Raw genomic sequence first — 17,596 nt, forward strand, 5'->3', positions numbered from 1 at the left:
ACGGACCAGGCTTTCAAGTAACTCCCATGTAACCCATCAGCGTCATTATGAAATGCTCCTTGTGTGATGACGTTGTATGAAGACCGAAAACAGAGAGGGTGAATAAATCAAACAAAGATCCAAGAGACTGCAGTTAGTGTCCCATGTGAAACAAACAGCATGTTGTTCAGGTTCACAATGTTACGTTTCACTTTCACTTTAGAAACAGATGATTGTGTTCTTTGTTGTGGCCACAACTTTAATGTTTCATTTTAACTTCACAAACACAGTTGATCTTGTCACTCATGAGAATGTAATGTCTACAGTTTAGACAACCACCTGAACAGAGTTTGTGTATTTCAGTGTCATGAAAGTCTTCTACAGTCCAGAACACCACAGTTTTTGTAATACAACTTCGTTCCTCATTTCTTTTACCCAACCATCTAGTTTCCGTACAGAAAATGGTCCAAAGAATCTTTTTGCTTTTAACAGTTTTATCAGAATCAAATGTGTCAGCCAATTCTGTAGACATGTTAAAAAAAAACTTGCCTCTGTTAGACGTTCAATCTAAATATATTTGAACAGATAATTCTGTCTTAAAGCAGTCATGCCCAACAAGGAGGCTAAAGATAAATAAATGAAGTGCCACAAATAAAATGGCGTCACAAGATAATTAAAGACAAAGATAATTAGGTATAACATTGTTTATGTGTTTTCTGACTTCCTTTCATGTATTGCCTTTTTTCCCTATTTATGGCTACATTTAACTTAAATAATTTTAATGAAACAATCTGAGAAGTAAAAATCATTCATCGGTTGCTCACAGCGGTCCACACAAAGGGCGTGACCTGGGTAGACTTCGCTTTGTTTTAAAGGGTCACAATCCAATAACATTGGGAGCCACTCCCTCAAACTGTAACAGTGTCAGAGTTAAAATTGCAACATAGGGCATTTCTCCAGGTCTAATTCCCCTGGAACATATTCCAGTTATACAATGAACCCTCTCATCAGTTGTATATCAAGAGCAGATTGCAGAATAGAGGACAATCCTCAAAGGTTTTGGATATATCTTGAACCTTCTGTCATATTTCAGGGCTTAATGTGTCCACTGCACTTGATGAATTCATGCCTTTGACATTTGCAGGCATTACGGTCTCCGGTTAAGTCAACATTAGTAAGCCATTAAAGCGTTTTTCTGTTGCTTTAACCTGTTGCGTTTAGGGCCAAGTCTATTATTAGGTAGCGGGCTAATGTTTTTCCCGCAGTGCCCGGAGTTTTCGAGCGGTTTCATCTGCTTGCTGCTTCTGGAGCACCTGTGAGCCTGAACTGAAAATGAGGGATCTCTCTGGTCATGAACACAGATATAAAAAACAGTTAAAACATTTACAGACCCATGTTTATGATTTTAATGTGTTAAGCTCATTAAAGGGATCATCTGGTTATCACACGGTTTGGGTGTGCCACTTCTTTTATATGATTCGGTTTCCCTGCTTACATCTTTGATAATGTCAGTGCATGTCCACAGCATTGTACACAAGTTCTCTACAGTCACCTTCACAGTATACCATCACTCTGTTATTATCCTTCTCTTTATCAGCTGTGCTGTTACTGTCAACACCACTGTTCATGGAAGATGTCCTGAGGTCACCCTTATGCATGTTGAGGTAGCTGTACTCTAAGTGACGAGGTGCTCAGATTTACTGTTCAGTAATTTATATTTGGCTTAGAATATGGACAGACTCCATGAGAAACCGGTGGGACAAAAAAAAAAACACTCCTCTATAGTAAAACAAATGGAAACCGAATAACTGACAATGGTACTTTGGCTCTTCAGAGTTGTGATAAGAAAAGTCCTCGACTGTAATAGAAGAGAAAAAGAACAGCTGTCAAATTGTAAAATGTTTACTGTTTGATGTTGCCTTATATCTTTATACATAGTTATATATAGGCACACCCAAATAGTACAACCATTGCTTATGACTGCAGATAACATGCCATGTGATCGACGAAAAAGAAAGATATCGATAAAGCCAGAGATCAGCATGGAGAGTGTGGACCCTCTATTGTCAGACTTAGACGGGTAGTCATAGAAGCCGGCCACTTAGCTCTCAGAGGACCTACTTATGCTCTGAACACAGCTGAAGTTAGCACTCGCTCACGCACACGAGATGCCTCGATCACCGAGGGCCAGAACAGGATCCTGGGGGATTTTCAGCATTGCTCAGTGACCTGTTATGACCACCTGTTACCGTAGCTCTTACTCTTCTTCCGCTCTTGTGTTTCTTTCAGTAACCACCTCTCTCCTGTCCACTTTAGACCAGATGTGGGAAAGTAAGTTCACTTTATTACTGCCCCCATAGTTTATTTTGAGATAATTTCCTATGTTCTACTTGTTACGAAACTGTAATTAAAGTTTTTTTTTTCATGGTCCTTCAGTTATCTGGACAGGACGATTCGTTCAGCAGTGGAGCAGCACCTCTTCGATGGAAACCCTTTAGGGGCTCAAAGTTCAGAGGACTGTGAGTGGTTACTACGTCCACCATCCCCAAGGGTGACGCCTTCAGCCCGACAGAGACGTCGACACCAGAGAGAGCAACAGGAGGAGGGGCAAAGACACAGAGAAAGAAACAGGTACAAGGAGTTGTCATGTTGGCAGTTGAGAGCACCAGCATGAGATTTGTGGCAGTTTGTCTTTAGTTGCAACACTGAAGTTTATGCAAAAGCAAAACATATAGGAAATAAAAAGACAGACAGAAACCATTCATCACTAAAGCCTGGCCTCGGTTTCTCACTGCACTGCCACTACTTCCAGTTGGCGTTTTTTTGGTGACCGTAAACACTTGTACGGTTTAATTCTGTGCGGGAAGCTCGTCCACTGAGACACGGCACAGTCATAACAACTGGAGTCATCGCAGTCAGACACTAATCCTTGTTGATGGAGATATGCTAGAGTCTGAGAGTGAGACATGGATTAGAGGAGTGCATCCGTCCAAAGACGGCAGAAAAAATGTCAAGACCGTGGACAGTAAATAGAATTAGCACGAAAGCTAAACAGCACATGTAAATGAGTTATCAGGACGGCCTTGGCATTTAGTTTCCTAAAGCATTTTACCCAATATCAGGCTGATAAAGACGTGTGCAACAGAGAGAGTGAGATGGACAGCCGATCACTCATTTCCTCACCGTCCTCTTTTCCGTCCGAGAGCAGAGCTGCGTCCGTCCGAGCAGACACCAACAAGGAGAACATCCCCTTGAGCAGTGGGAGCAGCTCGGGCAGCGTGGGGGAGGACACAGGCGGCAGCGTGAACTCACAGGGAGGCCGGAGTGGTCACGCCGACCGAACACCCAAACCCAGGAAGTGGAAACACAGCCCGACACTGGTGGGGCACACACACAACCAGGACGCCCACACAGTGAGTCATCTCGTCTTTTCTCCTCGTCTCTTCCTGTCGTTGTGATTTGTCTCTCCCACTCGTGTTTTTTGACAGCTTTGACAGGTCCGTCGGTGTAGGTCAGTGGATAACCTCAGAGCCTCGTGGTTTATTTCAGTTTTTTGGCTAATTTAGATCCTAGTGAATTCTAAAATCGCTGCTAATTTGACGCACCAACAACAGTATCAACAGCATCACCACCGATCTTCTCCCTTAATGCACCTGTGATGCAGATTGGTTGTTCAATCAATCAGCTCAACCTCCCCGTCCTCCTTATTTCTGACTCACTGCAAATAATTGTCAGTTGCAGTTAACAAGAATCACTAAATGCAGACAGCGGCGAGTTGGAAGATGACAGGAAGCAAGATGCAGCTGCCTAATGGCTCCCTGACATTCTCATTGTAAACCACTTTTTCCAGAAGCAGTGCAAGTGTAAGGGCCACTCACGAGTGCGCAATTAGCTGCAGCTTTTTTCCTGCGAAGATGATGATGCACCAGAGAGCGACCTGTCAACTGTTGTCCTGCGGGTACTCGACAGCGCACTGTTGAGTGCTCAGTATTTGTATCATGTAAAAGGCAAATGATTGAAATACACATAAACACTTTGTTAATGAATGTTACTTTGATTTTTTACTTGTTTTCTGAAGCCTCTGAACATTTCACCAGTTTCCATACTGAAGTATGAGACATTTCTCAACAGGTAGAGTTGCTGCTCTCATGATTTGGAAAATAACAGAACATACCTCTAGTTTCTAAATTGAATATGTGTATACTATGATTTGGTTTATAGTCCCAACTGAACTTAATGTGTCTATAGCACCAAATTTATGGGAGCTGTAAAGCAGCAAAAACTGACATTAGATTTGTACTCTTATTTATTTTTTCTTGGATCGGAAAATGTAAGATTTAAATCAACAGCAAAACGTAGATATCGTATAAATACATGCCTATTAGTTAAATTAATCAATTAGTTAATGGGCCGATGATTAATTGCCGAAAACTTTGATAATTGATTAATTGTTAAAGTCAGTTTATGACTTTTACAATTAAAGAAAAAAAGAAATGTCAAATATTCTTTTGTTTTCACTTTCGCAAATGTGAAGATTTGATTATGTAATTTAAAATTAAATATCTTTGGGGTTTGGATTGTTGGTCTGGCAAAACAAGTACTGTTATTTTACTATTCTGACATTTTAACACCAATAATCGTTAGATTAATCAATGATAATAATCCTTAGTTGAAACCCTAATATACACTAGTACCTATATCAGAGAGTACCAGTAGATGATGAAATACTTTCTCATCTACCTCTCGTCTGCCGACCCAGATGAAGTGAGTCACAGTTGTATCGTAGCATCTATACGAGGAGTGTGTGAAAGCTCGAGGAGGACACGCTGCGAACCTTGTTGCTTCAGTAACGTGATCCAGTCTCCACAGACTCTTCTTACACTGCAGCTGCATGAAAGCAAGACCGATTATTATTCACACTTGGCTCATAATTAATTTGTGCTAAATTAAAGTTCAGCACTCTCCCGTAGTCTCAACTGAACCCTCGTGCCAACTATTTTTGTAACAGGGCAGATGACTTTCGATGCTTTGGCACACTTACGTTCTATAGGCGATAGCTGACACACTCCTGATTGGCCGGGCGACTGCGGTGCTGAGTGGTTTATTGTTGGCGAGTGTCTACGTCTCCGTCGATGTGAACAGAGCATGTGAGCTTGTTATTTCAAGAGGAGGAGTTAGGAGCTCTGGAAGTGTCTGGGGGGTTATTTATGCTGCGGTTTATTGCACAGCAGCACAGCATGATGGAATATATACAGTATTTTTGTTTTTATATGATCTTTTTGATAAGTAAAGTTTGTGTTGTGTACAGGTACTTCAATATTGAATAGTTAATACATTCTATGTTTAAATCGCACTATTTCATACTACTGTCTGTGTCTGAGTTTTCCTCGAACTTTGAGGTTCATATGTGTGGTTTTGAGTGAAACTCCTCAACAACTAGTGAATGTATTGCCATGAAATCTGAAACCAAGTGAAATTAAGTTGGTTGAGCATTCAAAAAAGGTTCATAAATGCAATCATGGTTCCCCATTTAATATTTCATATAATATGAGCAGGAATTCAAAGTGATCTTTACGTATGATTAACCAGCTTGTTCAGTACTTTGTAAACCTTTTGAAAAGTGCTTTACAAATAAAGATTAGTAGAAATTACAGCATACTTTCACGACTGTATATTTATGAATAACACCAGTAGCCTCTAATAACAAACCCCTGAAAGATTTAAATCCAAAAAGGTTCATAAAAGCTATCATTGTTTTTCATTGGATGTGCTAATACAACATAACACTGTCACATTCAAATCAGCTGTGTAGATAATCCATGTTTAATTAATGTTTAAATTGTGTCTTTTTCCAGTTCAAGGAATGTGCTGCTGAGAGACCCGGAGCGAACCACATGGAGACATTTGACAACGAGTAAGCTCTTTAAAACCTTAACTTGATCCCTTTGAGACATTTTAATGAAGTCATTAAAATGAAATAGCTTTTTCTCATCACTTTCAGCACACTTTCACTTGGATGTTTGTTTTACATTGATAAGCTACTGGCTGTCATTATCTAAAGCGACCTTTTAGGCATACTGTGATGTTTACAGCATACACTTTATCTGATAAAGACAGGCAGCCAAGATATACATAAAGTATGTATATGTGTACACTATGTCAGGAGGTTTCTGACTGGAAGATACACTATCTTGGGTTGCTGTGATCAGTTAAAGATTCTTTTGCTAAATGGGTTTCTCTGTTGAATTTTCAGGAATGACATTTCAAGAAAAGATGGCATTCTTTCTCCTCAACAGGTAAGTTCAAGATTCCTTTCCGATGAGCCTCCATTTGTCTGATAGGTTGTACAGTTTATTTCAGTTCTGCACCTTCCTCTTCTTTTTGCTCTGCCCATGCATCTGCCACTGGAGAAAAATCAAATCTCCAATTTTTGGGGACACGGATGTGAAATAATGGGACGGTTTGGATATTGAATCTCAATACTGTTTTGGTCCTGACTAAAATGTGTCAGCAGCAAGTTTCCAAAACTTCCAAGTTCCCATCGTATCAAAGGTTTGCTCCGACTTGTTCTTTTTATTTAAAAAGTTTTAGGCTGTGCTATTTAGGAAAGGTTTTTTAGGATTTTTTTTTTTTTTTTACACAAGATCAATAAATACCCCCAGATTCTCACCACTGATGTTTGTTGGGACCAGTGGGATTCTAACTCCTTGTTGCTCCGGTGCTGGTCAGCGTTTTGTGACACTTCCACAACTGATTTGTTGAACAGAAACTTAACTGCAGTTTCACACAACATAAAATTTCATTTTTGACTAAGGGAGGTTTCAGAGTTTCTGCAAAAAGGGATTTTCCCAATGTTATTCTTACACAGAATAAGCCAGCTGATCAAAACAGTTTCTACTACGGGAGGTTTTGTGTTGCTGTCTGTGAGAGCACAAAGAAACACGTCACCTTCTCCATCTGCTCGTCTCCAGTTTTAATCTGGACCAGCACCACTGAACAGAATCATGCTGCCAATACAAATATAGCAGATTCCTTTCTGAGCAGCTCAGTTGGGTTTCAGTAGCAGCTCAAGCTGCAGCTCGGCCACCACCAGCACACTTTGCCACTGAGCGGCCATCTGGAGCCGGCATGGCGCCGCTCTGAGAGGACGCTGGTCCAACAGCCGCTTAGCTAGTCACTAAAGTCCGGGGTTATCACACAGACATGGGTGCTACCATCACACCATCTTTGTCCTCCGCTAAGCTGCAGTTAGTTAGATTCATTAATAAACTGATTCTGTTTGCAGCTTGCTGACCTCTTCACTTGCGGCTCATTTAAAAGAATGTTTTTTAATTACATACCCTGAGTGTATTTGCTGTTAATTTGACTTATACAAACAGTATTTTTGTGATCTTAAATTATGAGGTCTGTTATTTACTGTTTAACCAATTAGTAGAATGACAGAATATTATTTAAAAATTGTTTTATAACAATTTAGGTAATTTCCCAAGCAAAAATTCTGAACATTTGTTGTTTGCATCTTCTGAAATATGAATGAGAATTTGCTGCTTTTCTATCTTTTATTTTTGTGCAAATTCTATATATAATTGAATATATTTGTGTTTGAACAGTTAATAAAATAAACATCCCCTTTAACTCATTTTTTTATGAAATTGTATGAACTGAACAATAATGGATGAATGAATGGATGACGTAATCTGAGTTGTTAAAAAATATTCAGGACAAACACTTCCTCTGTTTCACACCTCTGTTTCGCAAGTTTTTGAAACCTGAAACACACAACACCTTCATCTCAGCGTGCTGTTGTGTTGCATGTCTTAGTATGTCAGTCTGTGTCTTGTTGAAGCCTTAGTCCCTGTAAACACACCTACCTTCAGACCATGTTGTACCCTCAACATCAGAAAACTGAGTTTTTTCAAGCAGCTCACATGTGCAGATCAGGTTGGTTGTGACTGTAACACTGACATATCAATTATATGCCAATATAAACATTAACATGGATTTTATTTTGCAGCTGATATAGTCTTTTACTTGATGAGTTACTTTTTTGTGTTGCAAAATGGCTCACCTCAGAAAGTGTGAGTGAGTGCATGTGTTTTAAAATGAGTGTGTGGAGAGAGCAAAAAGAAAACAAAGCTATCAGACAGGAAGCTTATGTCAGGCCAAATCCTCGACATTGTGTGTGTGTGTGTGTGTGTGTGTGTGTGTGTGTGTGTGTGTGTGTGTGTGTCCAAGGTCATATGCTGTGTTACGTGCATAGTAACATGCCGTCTCCGTGAAATGCCCCTTAAATTCCTCTCTATGTACACTGTGCTTTACCCCCCTCAAACACAGCTTAATCATTGTCACACACACACACGCACACACACACACACACCCACACCCACAGAGAGACAGAGAGAGAGAGAGACAGAGAGAGTAGCGCTGTCTATCTCACCCCTCCTATGCACCAGCTGGACCTCTCATGGTGATGTAATCGTGGCTGCAGTGTGTGTCAGCGAACACAGTGATGGGGTTCCAGGGAACGTGCATCTGAATAATATTTGAACACAGCAGGATCATGCTGACCTGTAACATGTGTGCTGCTGTTAATCCACAGCGTTACTCTTCAGAACATCTTGCAGGGGGTTATATTGTACTCTCTCTTCACTGATGCCGGATGCCAGTGATTCAGAGATTGATTAATCAGTTCAAACAAGCAGATAAATGAATCATCAACTTAAAAACAAAATAAAAATGCAAGTCTTTTATCAAGCTGCCTTTTTATAGTGTAACCTCACCCCCAAGTCTGAGCCCAATGCACCCACGGCATAACTTTAAAAAAAAAATAAAAGGCATGGAACACTGTTATTAATGAACTTACTGTTTATCTGACAGCCAATGAGACGAGAGTTGCTATACCAGTGTAACGTTAGCATGAAGACATGGCGGAGTCAGCAAGGTGACGTTAGCTAGCTAACTAGCAATTTGCTAAATGAGAAAAATGATTGGCTCAATGCTTCATTCACATGCTTTTGTCACAGAGTAGTAAAGCACTTTGCTATCTCCAGATAATCAATCATTAACATTGATTAACCAGATTTTCTAAGGTGCTCCAAAAAGATAAATAATGTTGAATAGACCCAAACGGTCGGCTCTTATCTCAGAATGGGCTTTACACAATTAGGGCTGATTTAAAACAGTGAGCCATTTTCAACCATTAAATGCAAATTTGTACGAATTTCGTGAGAAAGAAATTAAGCACTGATGTGTTTCATCACAGTTCAGTCATTATATTTAGTTTGCTGCCTAATAAACATGTCCACACTCATTTGCATGTAAAAGGATTTGACACCGAAAGTGCAGCTTGCTGAAGAAACTTTTCTCAAAGGGAAGATGACATAATTGTGGACGCATGATGTGACGAGATGTTATTCAGTCTCAACCTCTCTTACCTTTGACACAAGAGCATAACATTCACCCGGTGGTCTCTTCTGCTTCAAAGCCTAATGAGTCCATACTTTAAATGCGTGATGGTAGCACTTAAAAAGAAGCCACATTAAGTACATTTAACAAGCAAGGAGTTCAGAACAAAGCAGACACAAACAGCCAATTAACAACAAAGTTCTTCTTTGATCAAAAACTTTCTGATTAATACAAGTTACTTGAGAACAGACTGCTGTTATGTTAATAAACCAGGATGTAATTAAAAGTCTATAAATATCTATTATGTAACACTGTAGTTCACTGATGTGAATTGTTCTTGATTCATTCAACAAGGTGATAATTGGCTAATTAACACACCTGTGAATTCACTACTTGAGCATGACGGATCTTTATTGATTTTGAAAAAACTGTAGTTTCTCCCCCAAAAAAACGTGACATTTTGTTTTGTTTGTTAGACCGGTGTGTGTGTGGATGGATCTGTGATTATGGGATCTTGAATGTTGATTGAGTGAGCTGGTGCAGCGTGTACTTATTCACGGAGCGCTGAGGGGACGTGACGGCGAGAGCTACTTAGTGGACATTTCTGCTATTGTTGATCACAGGCTGCATGTTCTTTGGACACTAATGCCACTAACGATTTCCCGTTACATCAAAGTTATTTTTCCTGTTACAGACGAGGAGGCCCTGTTTTTGGCCCCACTTCTGCACAGGAGCACACACACCTGAGACTAATTATGCTGCTGTCCACTAATCTCACATGGAACTGCCAACAACAACAACTACTACTTAGTATCATGAACAAAAAAACAAAACACAAACAAGGGCTGTAGTGACCAGATTCAAGTGCACTCCTTCCAGTAAGCCATCTGTGGCATTTATGAGGTCTAGTAGCTGTACGTCTTGATCTGTTTCCCCTAAAAATAGCTTGGTCCCACGCCCAGGCAGAGGAAATGAGACCCGGCAGGCTTAATGCTAAGTGATCCGTGGACACGTTCTAAATACATGAGCTGCTGAGTGTAGTTGTATTTCACCATTACGCTAGAATTTGGATGCACTACTTTGAGGGGAAGCAATGTGGAGTTATAATAAAGTTTGAGAGGGAAGGGCCGAGAGAAGCTGCTGCTGGATGATGATGATGATGATGATGGGTGAACAGGAGTCCCTCTGCTTTAAGATGGGTGTTTGGTCTGCAGGGAGAGACAGATAAGGAGATATTTGTCTTTAAATCACCCAGTCAGCCTACGTGTGCTGCTCACGATCAGTTTGCTTTTCTTTTCTTTTTGTTTTGTCCTCCCCTCCCTTCCTCCGTCCCTCTCCAACACCCTTCCACCCCTCCCTTCTGCTCTTGCTGCCGTGAAACAAACAAGCCCAGAGCCGCGCGAGGGGTGTGGAATACATGCATGCATGTCTGGGGAGGAGAGAAAGCATGGAGGACTACTGTAGAGAGACAAAACAAGGGAGGGGTGAGGGATTCCAATGGGTGGAAGACAAGGCGGAGCCAAACCCTCCCCGCTTTCTCGAACACACACACACGCACGCAAGCACACGTGCACACACGCACGCAAGCACACGTGCACACACGCACGCAAGCACACGGTCAAAGACAGATGGGCGGATGTTTTGACCACAGAGGCAGCCAATCAGCAGCAGGGAGCAGCCCCCTCTCTCGGGGCTGGGCCGGTCGGTGGGAGTGTGCAGCTCAACTTAAAGAGTGTGTTTCACGGGCTGGTCATCGTCGTTGAGCGCTCTTTTTCTTTTTCCGTCCTCTCATGGTTGTGCAGACGTGCAGGATGAAGATCCAGGAGTCGCCCGTCACTTGTGACACGGGGAGGGTCGGCGGTGGAGAGGTGCGAGCCTCGGACCCGGACCGCGAGGACGTGCCTCGGCTGGACCTGACAGCGCTTACTGACGAAAACAACTGGGGAGGTAATTCAAGCTTTGGTGTAGTTAGGCCATCCAGCGGTTGTTTGCGTGCTCGGATTGTTCTCTTGCATGTGCTACTTCACTTCCAAATAGGCTCGGTACACACCTCTTCACACAAACATGTCCGGACAACCCACTCGCTGCCCTCCACCCAGCTCTGCACATGTCTGGGTAGCAGCTGCACACCTTCTGCTGCCTCTCCTCCTCCTCCTCCTTCTCCTCCTCCTCCTGATGCCTCTCCTGCTTGATTTAATTGTAAAAGATCCTCTTAAGTTCTCGAGCCACCTATATCTGAAACAACACCAGAGACGTGACTGTTTGCCTGTCTGGGAAGACAAGGCAGTACAGCAGTCAGTGTGTTGTTTTGTTGCTGTTGAATTAGACCACATGGGGACCTTGCATCTTGAATTTGTCTCTCAAGAGTATTATATCAAGTTGTAGCTAAGTTTAGAGCTCCTCTTGTGTTTTTATTTTCAAAGCAAACCGTTTTTTATTGTTTTTTATTTTACCAGGATGTCTCAGTTACTTAGGAATTTCGTGCGCTGAAATGTTTATAGACTCTGCTGCTGTAATTCACATTTCCAAATCAATCATTAAATGGGAGGTTGAATGGTGATAACAGTGTATCAGTTGGCCGGCTGTAGAAACCTGGCTTGCATTCACAGAGTTTGCTAATCCAAGTAAAACATGTAACAACATTTTAAGTAAAGCTATTTTCTCCATTTAAAAACAAATCTGTTTTAAATTTGACATTAAGTACATTTGTTTTGTCACTCCAGGAATTGTGACAGTGATTTTTACATTCCATAGCAGCTTTGCAAATGATCAACCTTAAATACATCTCATAGATGCTGTCATTTCTAACGCAGACTTTGCAGGAATAGTCCCAAGGATTGCATTATCCCTCCCCTGTTTTGCAAGTCAGACCTATTTGTTTGTATGTTGTTATTATCGTGTTTATTTATGCAGTGGTGCTGGCGTTTGTGCAGAAAAGAAATCGTGCAAAATTGCAATGCACTGTGATTGTTTTTGCTCGGACGTTGCGACACAGTGGGTGGAGGTATATCTGCGTTGAGCAGCGAAAGTCAAGCGTTTTGTTGAACTGTTCACTGGAATGACAGCCAACAGGTTCCTTTCTTACAGTCACATGTTAGAGGGCATGTGTGCACATGTTTTGACACCCCTCGGCTGAAAATGTTGGTCTCTACTCCCACAACCACCTCCACTGTTTCCTGTTTGATGTGGCAGAGCAAATTTATTCCATGCAATAAATCTCTCAACTTTAACAACCTCATGGTTGGAGCTGAAAGTGAGGCAATTGCATGTTTTGTGGAGCTCTCTGGTGGCCAAATGTGAAACGGGAACAACAACAGAGGTCTGTTGTGAGGTTGTTGTTGTTGCTGTGTAGCATTTGCAGCACGAGCATGTCAAGTAATTCAATATTGTGCCTGAGTCAACCAACTGTTTAGTCTGTATACCGTACAAAGGTGTGGTTAAGCTCTGTGAGTCTGCACACGGTGTTGTGCTTGCTTGTAATTAAAAATTAAAATTGCTTAAAGGAGGGCGTAGCAGGAGGGTAGTAGCTTTGTGCCGTTTTTTCAGGAAGTTTACAATCCAGATGGCAGTATTTTGCACTGATATTATGAAGGCATTTTGCAGAAGACCACTTATCTGGTTTTTAGTCTTGTCTTTTTGTCTCTTGTTGAATCTCCTTCCTTTACATTCTGTCCTGAATACATAACTGAGTTTGTGGCAGCGCGGACGCCACAGTGCGCCTGCATGATTGGTTGTGACAGGCAGTTAATTCATACAGTTTCTCCTTTAGGTGCATGAGATGGCAAACAGATCAGGCTCTTTGAAGCATGTGTGCTAGGAGGGCTTTTGCACAAACTGCAATGGTGTAAATGCATTGTGTTTTGTTTTTTCTTCCCGTGTTGTTGGCATGTTTATTCTTCACGAAGGAGAACCGAAGAGTATAAAGCTGTGTGATGGTGCTGTTAGGGGATGTCTGCCTACTGTACAGAACAATGGTAATGGCAATGGTGTGAGGCCTTTGTCCCAGTACATTTTGTGCCAGCGCCTGTTATGGTGACCTGATATTTACCGCTGCTCTGTCCTTGTCTGTCTGCCAGAGATGGTGGAAAGACATTAACAGGCCGTTCAACAGGAAGAGACAAGAGTCCGTTGCTCATATGTTTCGTTAATTAAGGTTTAGGGGAGAGGCTTGTTGTTTTCATTTCCCATATTTACTGCAACAAGAAGGATGCATGCTGGTCCTTTCTTGGCTTTCATTCCATCATCTTGTCCTTTACATCTTCCCTCTTTTCTTCCTCTAGATTCTCCATTCTTTAACGCCCCTTTCCTTGATTTCAAAACCATTTTTCATCCAAGTTGTTGTGATGGTAAGTGTTATGTTACATCACCTTCAGAGTGAAAGAAAGAAAAACGCTGTCTGACTGACCTTTTCCACAGCATGGCAACATGCTTGAATGATCTGGAACATTGTGGCGAGCGTCTCTCTCTCTCTCACACACACACACACACGCACACACACACAGAGCAACCTTTAGTGAAATGGCAAACTGGCATGTTTTTTGTTTCATTAGTCTAGTTAATCCTGCAAGCGGTTGATTTAAAGGATTCATTTCAAATGCCATGGAGCCTCATTGGCCAGTGACACCGCTCTGCACTCTGAGCTAGATAATAGACCTCAAGCGAAGCCATTCGGTGCAATTTAGAGTTTCACCTGCCACTTTGAGCGAGCGCTAACATGCCAGAGAGTGGCTGCTCCGTAAACTGCACGTATACCTAAAAGTACAGGAGGACCCGCGGGACTGGAGCTGGAATTTGAGCTAAGTTGCTTCTCGTACGGCCCAACTCACCCAAGCTAAGAAAAATAAAATATGTGTAACATATTTTCTTGTGTGTTTTCTGACACTTTGAATGGTTGGTTTCCCTCAGAGCTTGTTTTCTCTCCCTCCCATCTCTCCTCCCGGTGTAACAACTCCTCTGTATATTTCTAGAGTCTCTTGACACCTGATGTTACAGTTCCCACCTTTTCCATGAAATCGACTTTATTGTTCCTGCTGCGTTTTATGTTTTGATATAGTTTCTATAAAGTTTTCCTTATTATCACAGGGAGCTCTGCTATTTCTCAGTCTAGTCTTTCTCTCATGCACACGTGCTTGAACAGACGCTGACTGGGTTCATCGCTCACCATGCAGTGGAAACTAAAACACAAACTCATCACTGTACCTCTCAACAGGGGTTAGCATCCTGACATTATCCCACGGAGAGCCAAGCATTATTAATAGCCCAGAGATTGTCAGGGGTATCTGCATGGCTATTTTCCCCAGACATAATTATTACCAGGGTGAAGACTGGGAGAGGGAGGGCGGCCGGGTCTCACCCGCAGTTTCAAAACAACATCTGTGACCGTCGAGCCCTAGAGGAAGTCTTTTTTTCGTCCCACAACGTTTTTTTAAGAGCGAGCAGCTTCATCAAGTGCAGGGACTTTCACGTCGCCAGATAGATCCAAAAAAAGATGTTAGCAGGGAAAATAGTTACAGTGTAGGGTATTGGAACAGAATAAGTGCTGATTGTTGGAAAATGGACATATTGTTGGACCTTCTCAGAACATTTTGTGCCATCTTGTATGTTACTTAGTCCTAAAAAATGGTTATGTCAGGAAAGTAAATACAATAATAATATGGTAACTCTGCTTTGTGTTTGTCTGCTAGCCAGCATGCACCACATTTCCTTAATCTCCAGACCAACTAGGTTATGTTCGCAACCTCTCTTGACAGCAGAGCGGTCAAAGTGGCACATTTGAACACAAAGTGTGTTTCTGTGTTTCTCAGAGCCGACCCCAGCGTACCCGCAGATGCAGAGGGAGAGCATGGACCGCGAGGAAGCCCGACTGTCCCCGCACGCCGGGGGCCGTCTGATCCGCCAGCTGGTGGAGGAGGACAGCGACCCGATGCTGTCGCCTCGCTTCTATGCCTACGGACACTGCCAGCAGTACCTAGACGACACTGAAGTGCCTCCCTCACCGCCAAACGCACACTCGTTTGTCAGGTAAACACTTAACACATGCTTGTTTGTGCAGAGGCGAGTAGGAAGGAGCTGTCGGGGAAATTCACAACATTATTGTATCTCTGCAGTCGCAGACGGAGTTCGTCTCTCGGCTCCTGCGACGACGAGAAAGAGGAGTTGACGTCCGCTCAGCTCACAAAGAGGATCCATGTGCTGAGGAAGAAGATCCACAGGTTTGAGGAGAGGTTTGAAGAGGAGCGTAAATACAGGGTAGGTACAAGTGTTTTAATAACCACATACAAAATAACAAGGTTATTGACTATCTAAGGAGACTACTGTGATTTGTTGAGTTATTATAAATAGAGAATAAAGGTCAATTGCCTCATAAAAAGGCACTCAGAGCTCTACTTGAGATTTATGGTCAATATAGTCACGTCATTTGAGCAATAATTATAGCTGCTGCTGCTTCATTGTGAAAGAGAATCTTTTCTCATCAGTTCTTTCGCTTTTGTTTTCATCCAGCCCTCCCATAGTGACAAAGCAGGAAACCCAGAGGTGCTGAGATGGCTTAATGAACTGTCCAAGCTTCGTAAAGAGCTAAAAGGTAAGACGGAAATGAAAAGCCAGAGACTGGAGTGAGATTAAACTCAAATCAAAGCTCATTCATATTTTCCTGTCCCTCATCAGAAAACAAGCTGATGAAGTCTGAGGAAGATCTGCCGCCTCTGACCCGCCAGCGCAGCAACACGCTGCCCAAAAGCTTCGGCTCGCAGCTGGAGAAGAAACCCCAGCAGGAGAAAGTGCCGAAGCCTCCGGTGGAAAGCAGCCTGGAGACGATTCAAAAGAAGCTGCAGGAGAAGAGGGAGGAAGTGAACCGTCCGGAGGACATCAAGGTAAGACCGCGAGCGTGGCACACTCTCACAAGGACAAAGAAAATAAACATTTAAAACTATTTAAAAGCAGGCAGACACAGAGTGAACTCAGTTCATCTCTGAAATGTTCTGATGTTTCACTTCACGTCCCCGGGTGACAGGATATGACACGGGAGCAGATCGGAGCGGAGAAAGTCGCCATGCAGAAAGCTCTTCTCTACTACGAGAGCATACACGGTCGACCCGTAAGTCCTCCTTTTAAATAAACAAACACAGACGCACAGATAAACCCAACTGTATATCAAGTCTCTCGCCAGCCATGTTGGCCCAAACATGAGAAGAGAAGAGAGATTGCAAGTCAAGGGTGAATAATGAGCCAGAGCGTGTGCATCGTGATTATCTTTCACAGTGTGTGTGTGTTCGCTATCAATGAAAATTTGAAAGGGTTTCTTCTTGTTCCTTCATATCTTTATGAGTTACAACTTGTGTTACTACAAAACAGAACCTTTGCTTCAACCACATTTAAAAGGACAACTCTGCTGAAAGACTGAACTGTAGAGGAGCTGACGCACTCTTTTTTTTTTTTAATTGTGGACCCAAATCCAATTGCATTAATTGTGGCGTCTAGTTCCTGCTAATGTCGTTGTATATCAGGAAGAACAGCTGACCTTTCTGTCACCCCCTCACGCTGTGTTCCTCGGTGGTTTGTGGTTAACGACCTTAACGCTCTGGAAAACAGGCTGAGGAGTTGGTCGCCCTCTGGGTTAGCTGTCATTTTGTGTTATGTTAATGCTGTAGCTAGTTAGTCAGAGTAGGACAGAAAGAAGCAAGCGCTGGGCTAACAAGGTGTCTTTGTGTCCCTCTCCTTTTGCTACTTCAGGTCACCAAGAGCGAGAGGCAAATCATGAAGCCGCTGTACGACAGATATCGCCTGGTGAAGCAGATCCTGTGCAGAGCCTCGACCATCCCCGTCATTGTAAGTACCGCTTATTCGCCTACCTTCCTTTTCTTTTTTTCTCCACAGCTGCCCGTTTGTCCCGCTGCTCTTTGACGGGCGAGCAGCAAAGATCAGCACATTGTCGATGCATCTGCAGACACTTAATCCCAGCTCATGTTGGCTTTAGTGCCTGCTGTGGGAACTGGTGGCAGCCGTGCTACCGACGTGTTATCCACCTTTCTAAGTCCAGCTTTGGCAGCTCAGTGAATCCCTCGGTCCTAAAGCAGCTCACAGGTGGCAGATTGAGTCCACAGGAAATGACATCATGAAGTGCAGGAGAGGGTCGGACACTGTACAGATATTCAACTTTACTCAACTATATGAGGACTTGTTTGCTTTGTGCTGTTAATGCTACTTTGTTGCA

At 42.6% G+C, this 17,596-nt stretch overlaps 1 protein-coding gene across 1 annotated transcript in view; it reads left to right on the forward strand.

Annotated features, from left to right (window-relative positions):
• Nucleotides 1–17,596, forward strand: part of fam13a (family with sequence similarity 13 member A) — a gene marked incomplete at its 5' end in the record, with an annotated part of 51,146 nt that overhangs the window by 29,269 nt on the left and 4,281 nt on the right. The window contains 13 exons of the mRNA XM_079219985.1: nt 2,269–2,310; nt 2,416–2,610; nt 3,188–3,392; nt 5,835–5,893; nt 6,233–6,275; nt 11,187–11,331; nt 13,665–13,730; nt 15,189–15,405; nt 15,492–15,633; nt 15,886–15,967; nt 16,051–16,256; nt 16,397–16,480; nt 17,116–17,211. Coding sequence (XP_079076111.1) covers nt 2,269–2,310; nt 2,416–2,610; nt 3,188–3,392; nt 5,835–5,893; nt 6,233–6,275; nt 11,187–11,331; nt 13,665–13,730; nt 15,189–15,405; nt 15,492–15,633; nt 15,886–15,967; nt 16,051–16,256; nt 16,397–16,480; nt 17,116–17,211 — 1,582 coding nt within the window. The remainder of the gene's footprint in view (nt 1–2,268; nt 2,311–2,415; nt 2,611–3,187; nt 3,393–5,834; nt 5,894–6,232; nt 6,276–11,186; nt 11,332–13,664; nt 13,731–15,188; nt 15,406–15,491; nt 15,634–15,885; nt 15,968–16,050; nt 16,257–16,396; nt 16,481–17,115; nt 17,212–17,596) is intronic.

The sequence above is a fragment of the Taurulus bubalis genome, assembly GCF_910589615.1.
Source record: "Taurulus bubalis genome assembly, chromosome: 6".
NCBI lineage: Eukaryota > Metazoa > Chordata > Actinopteri > Perciformes > Cottidae > Taurulus > Taurulus bubalis.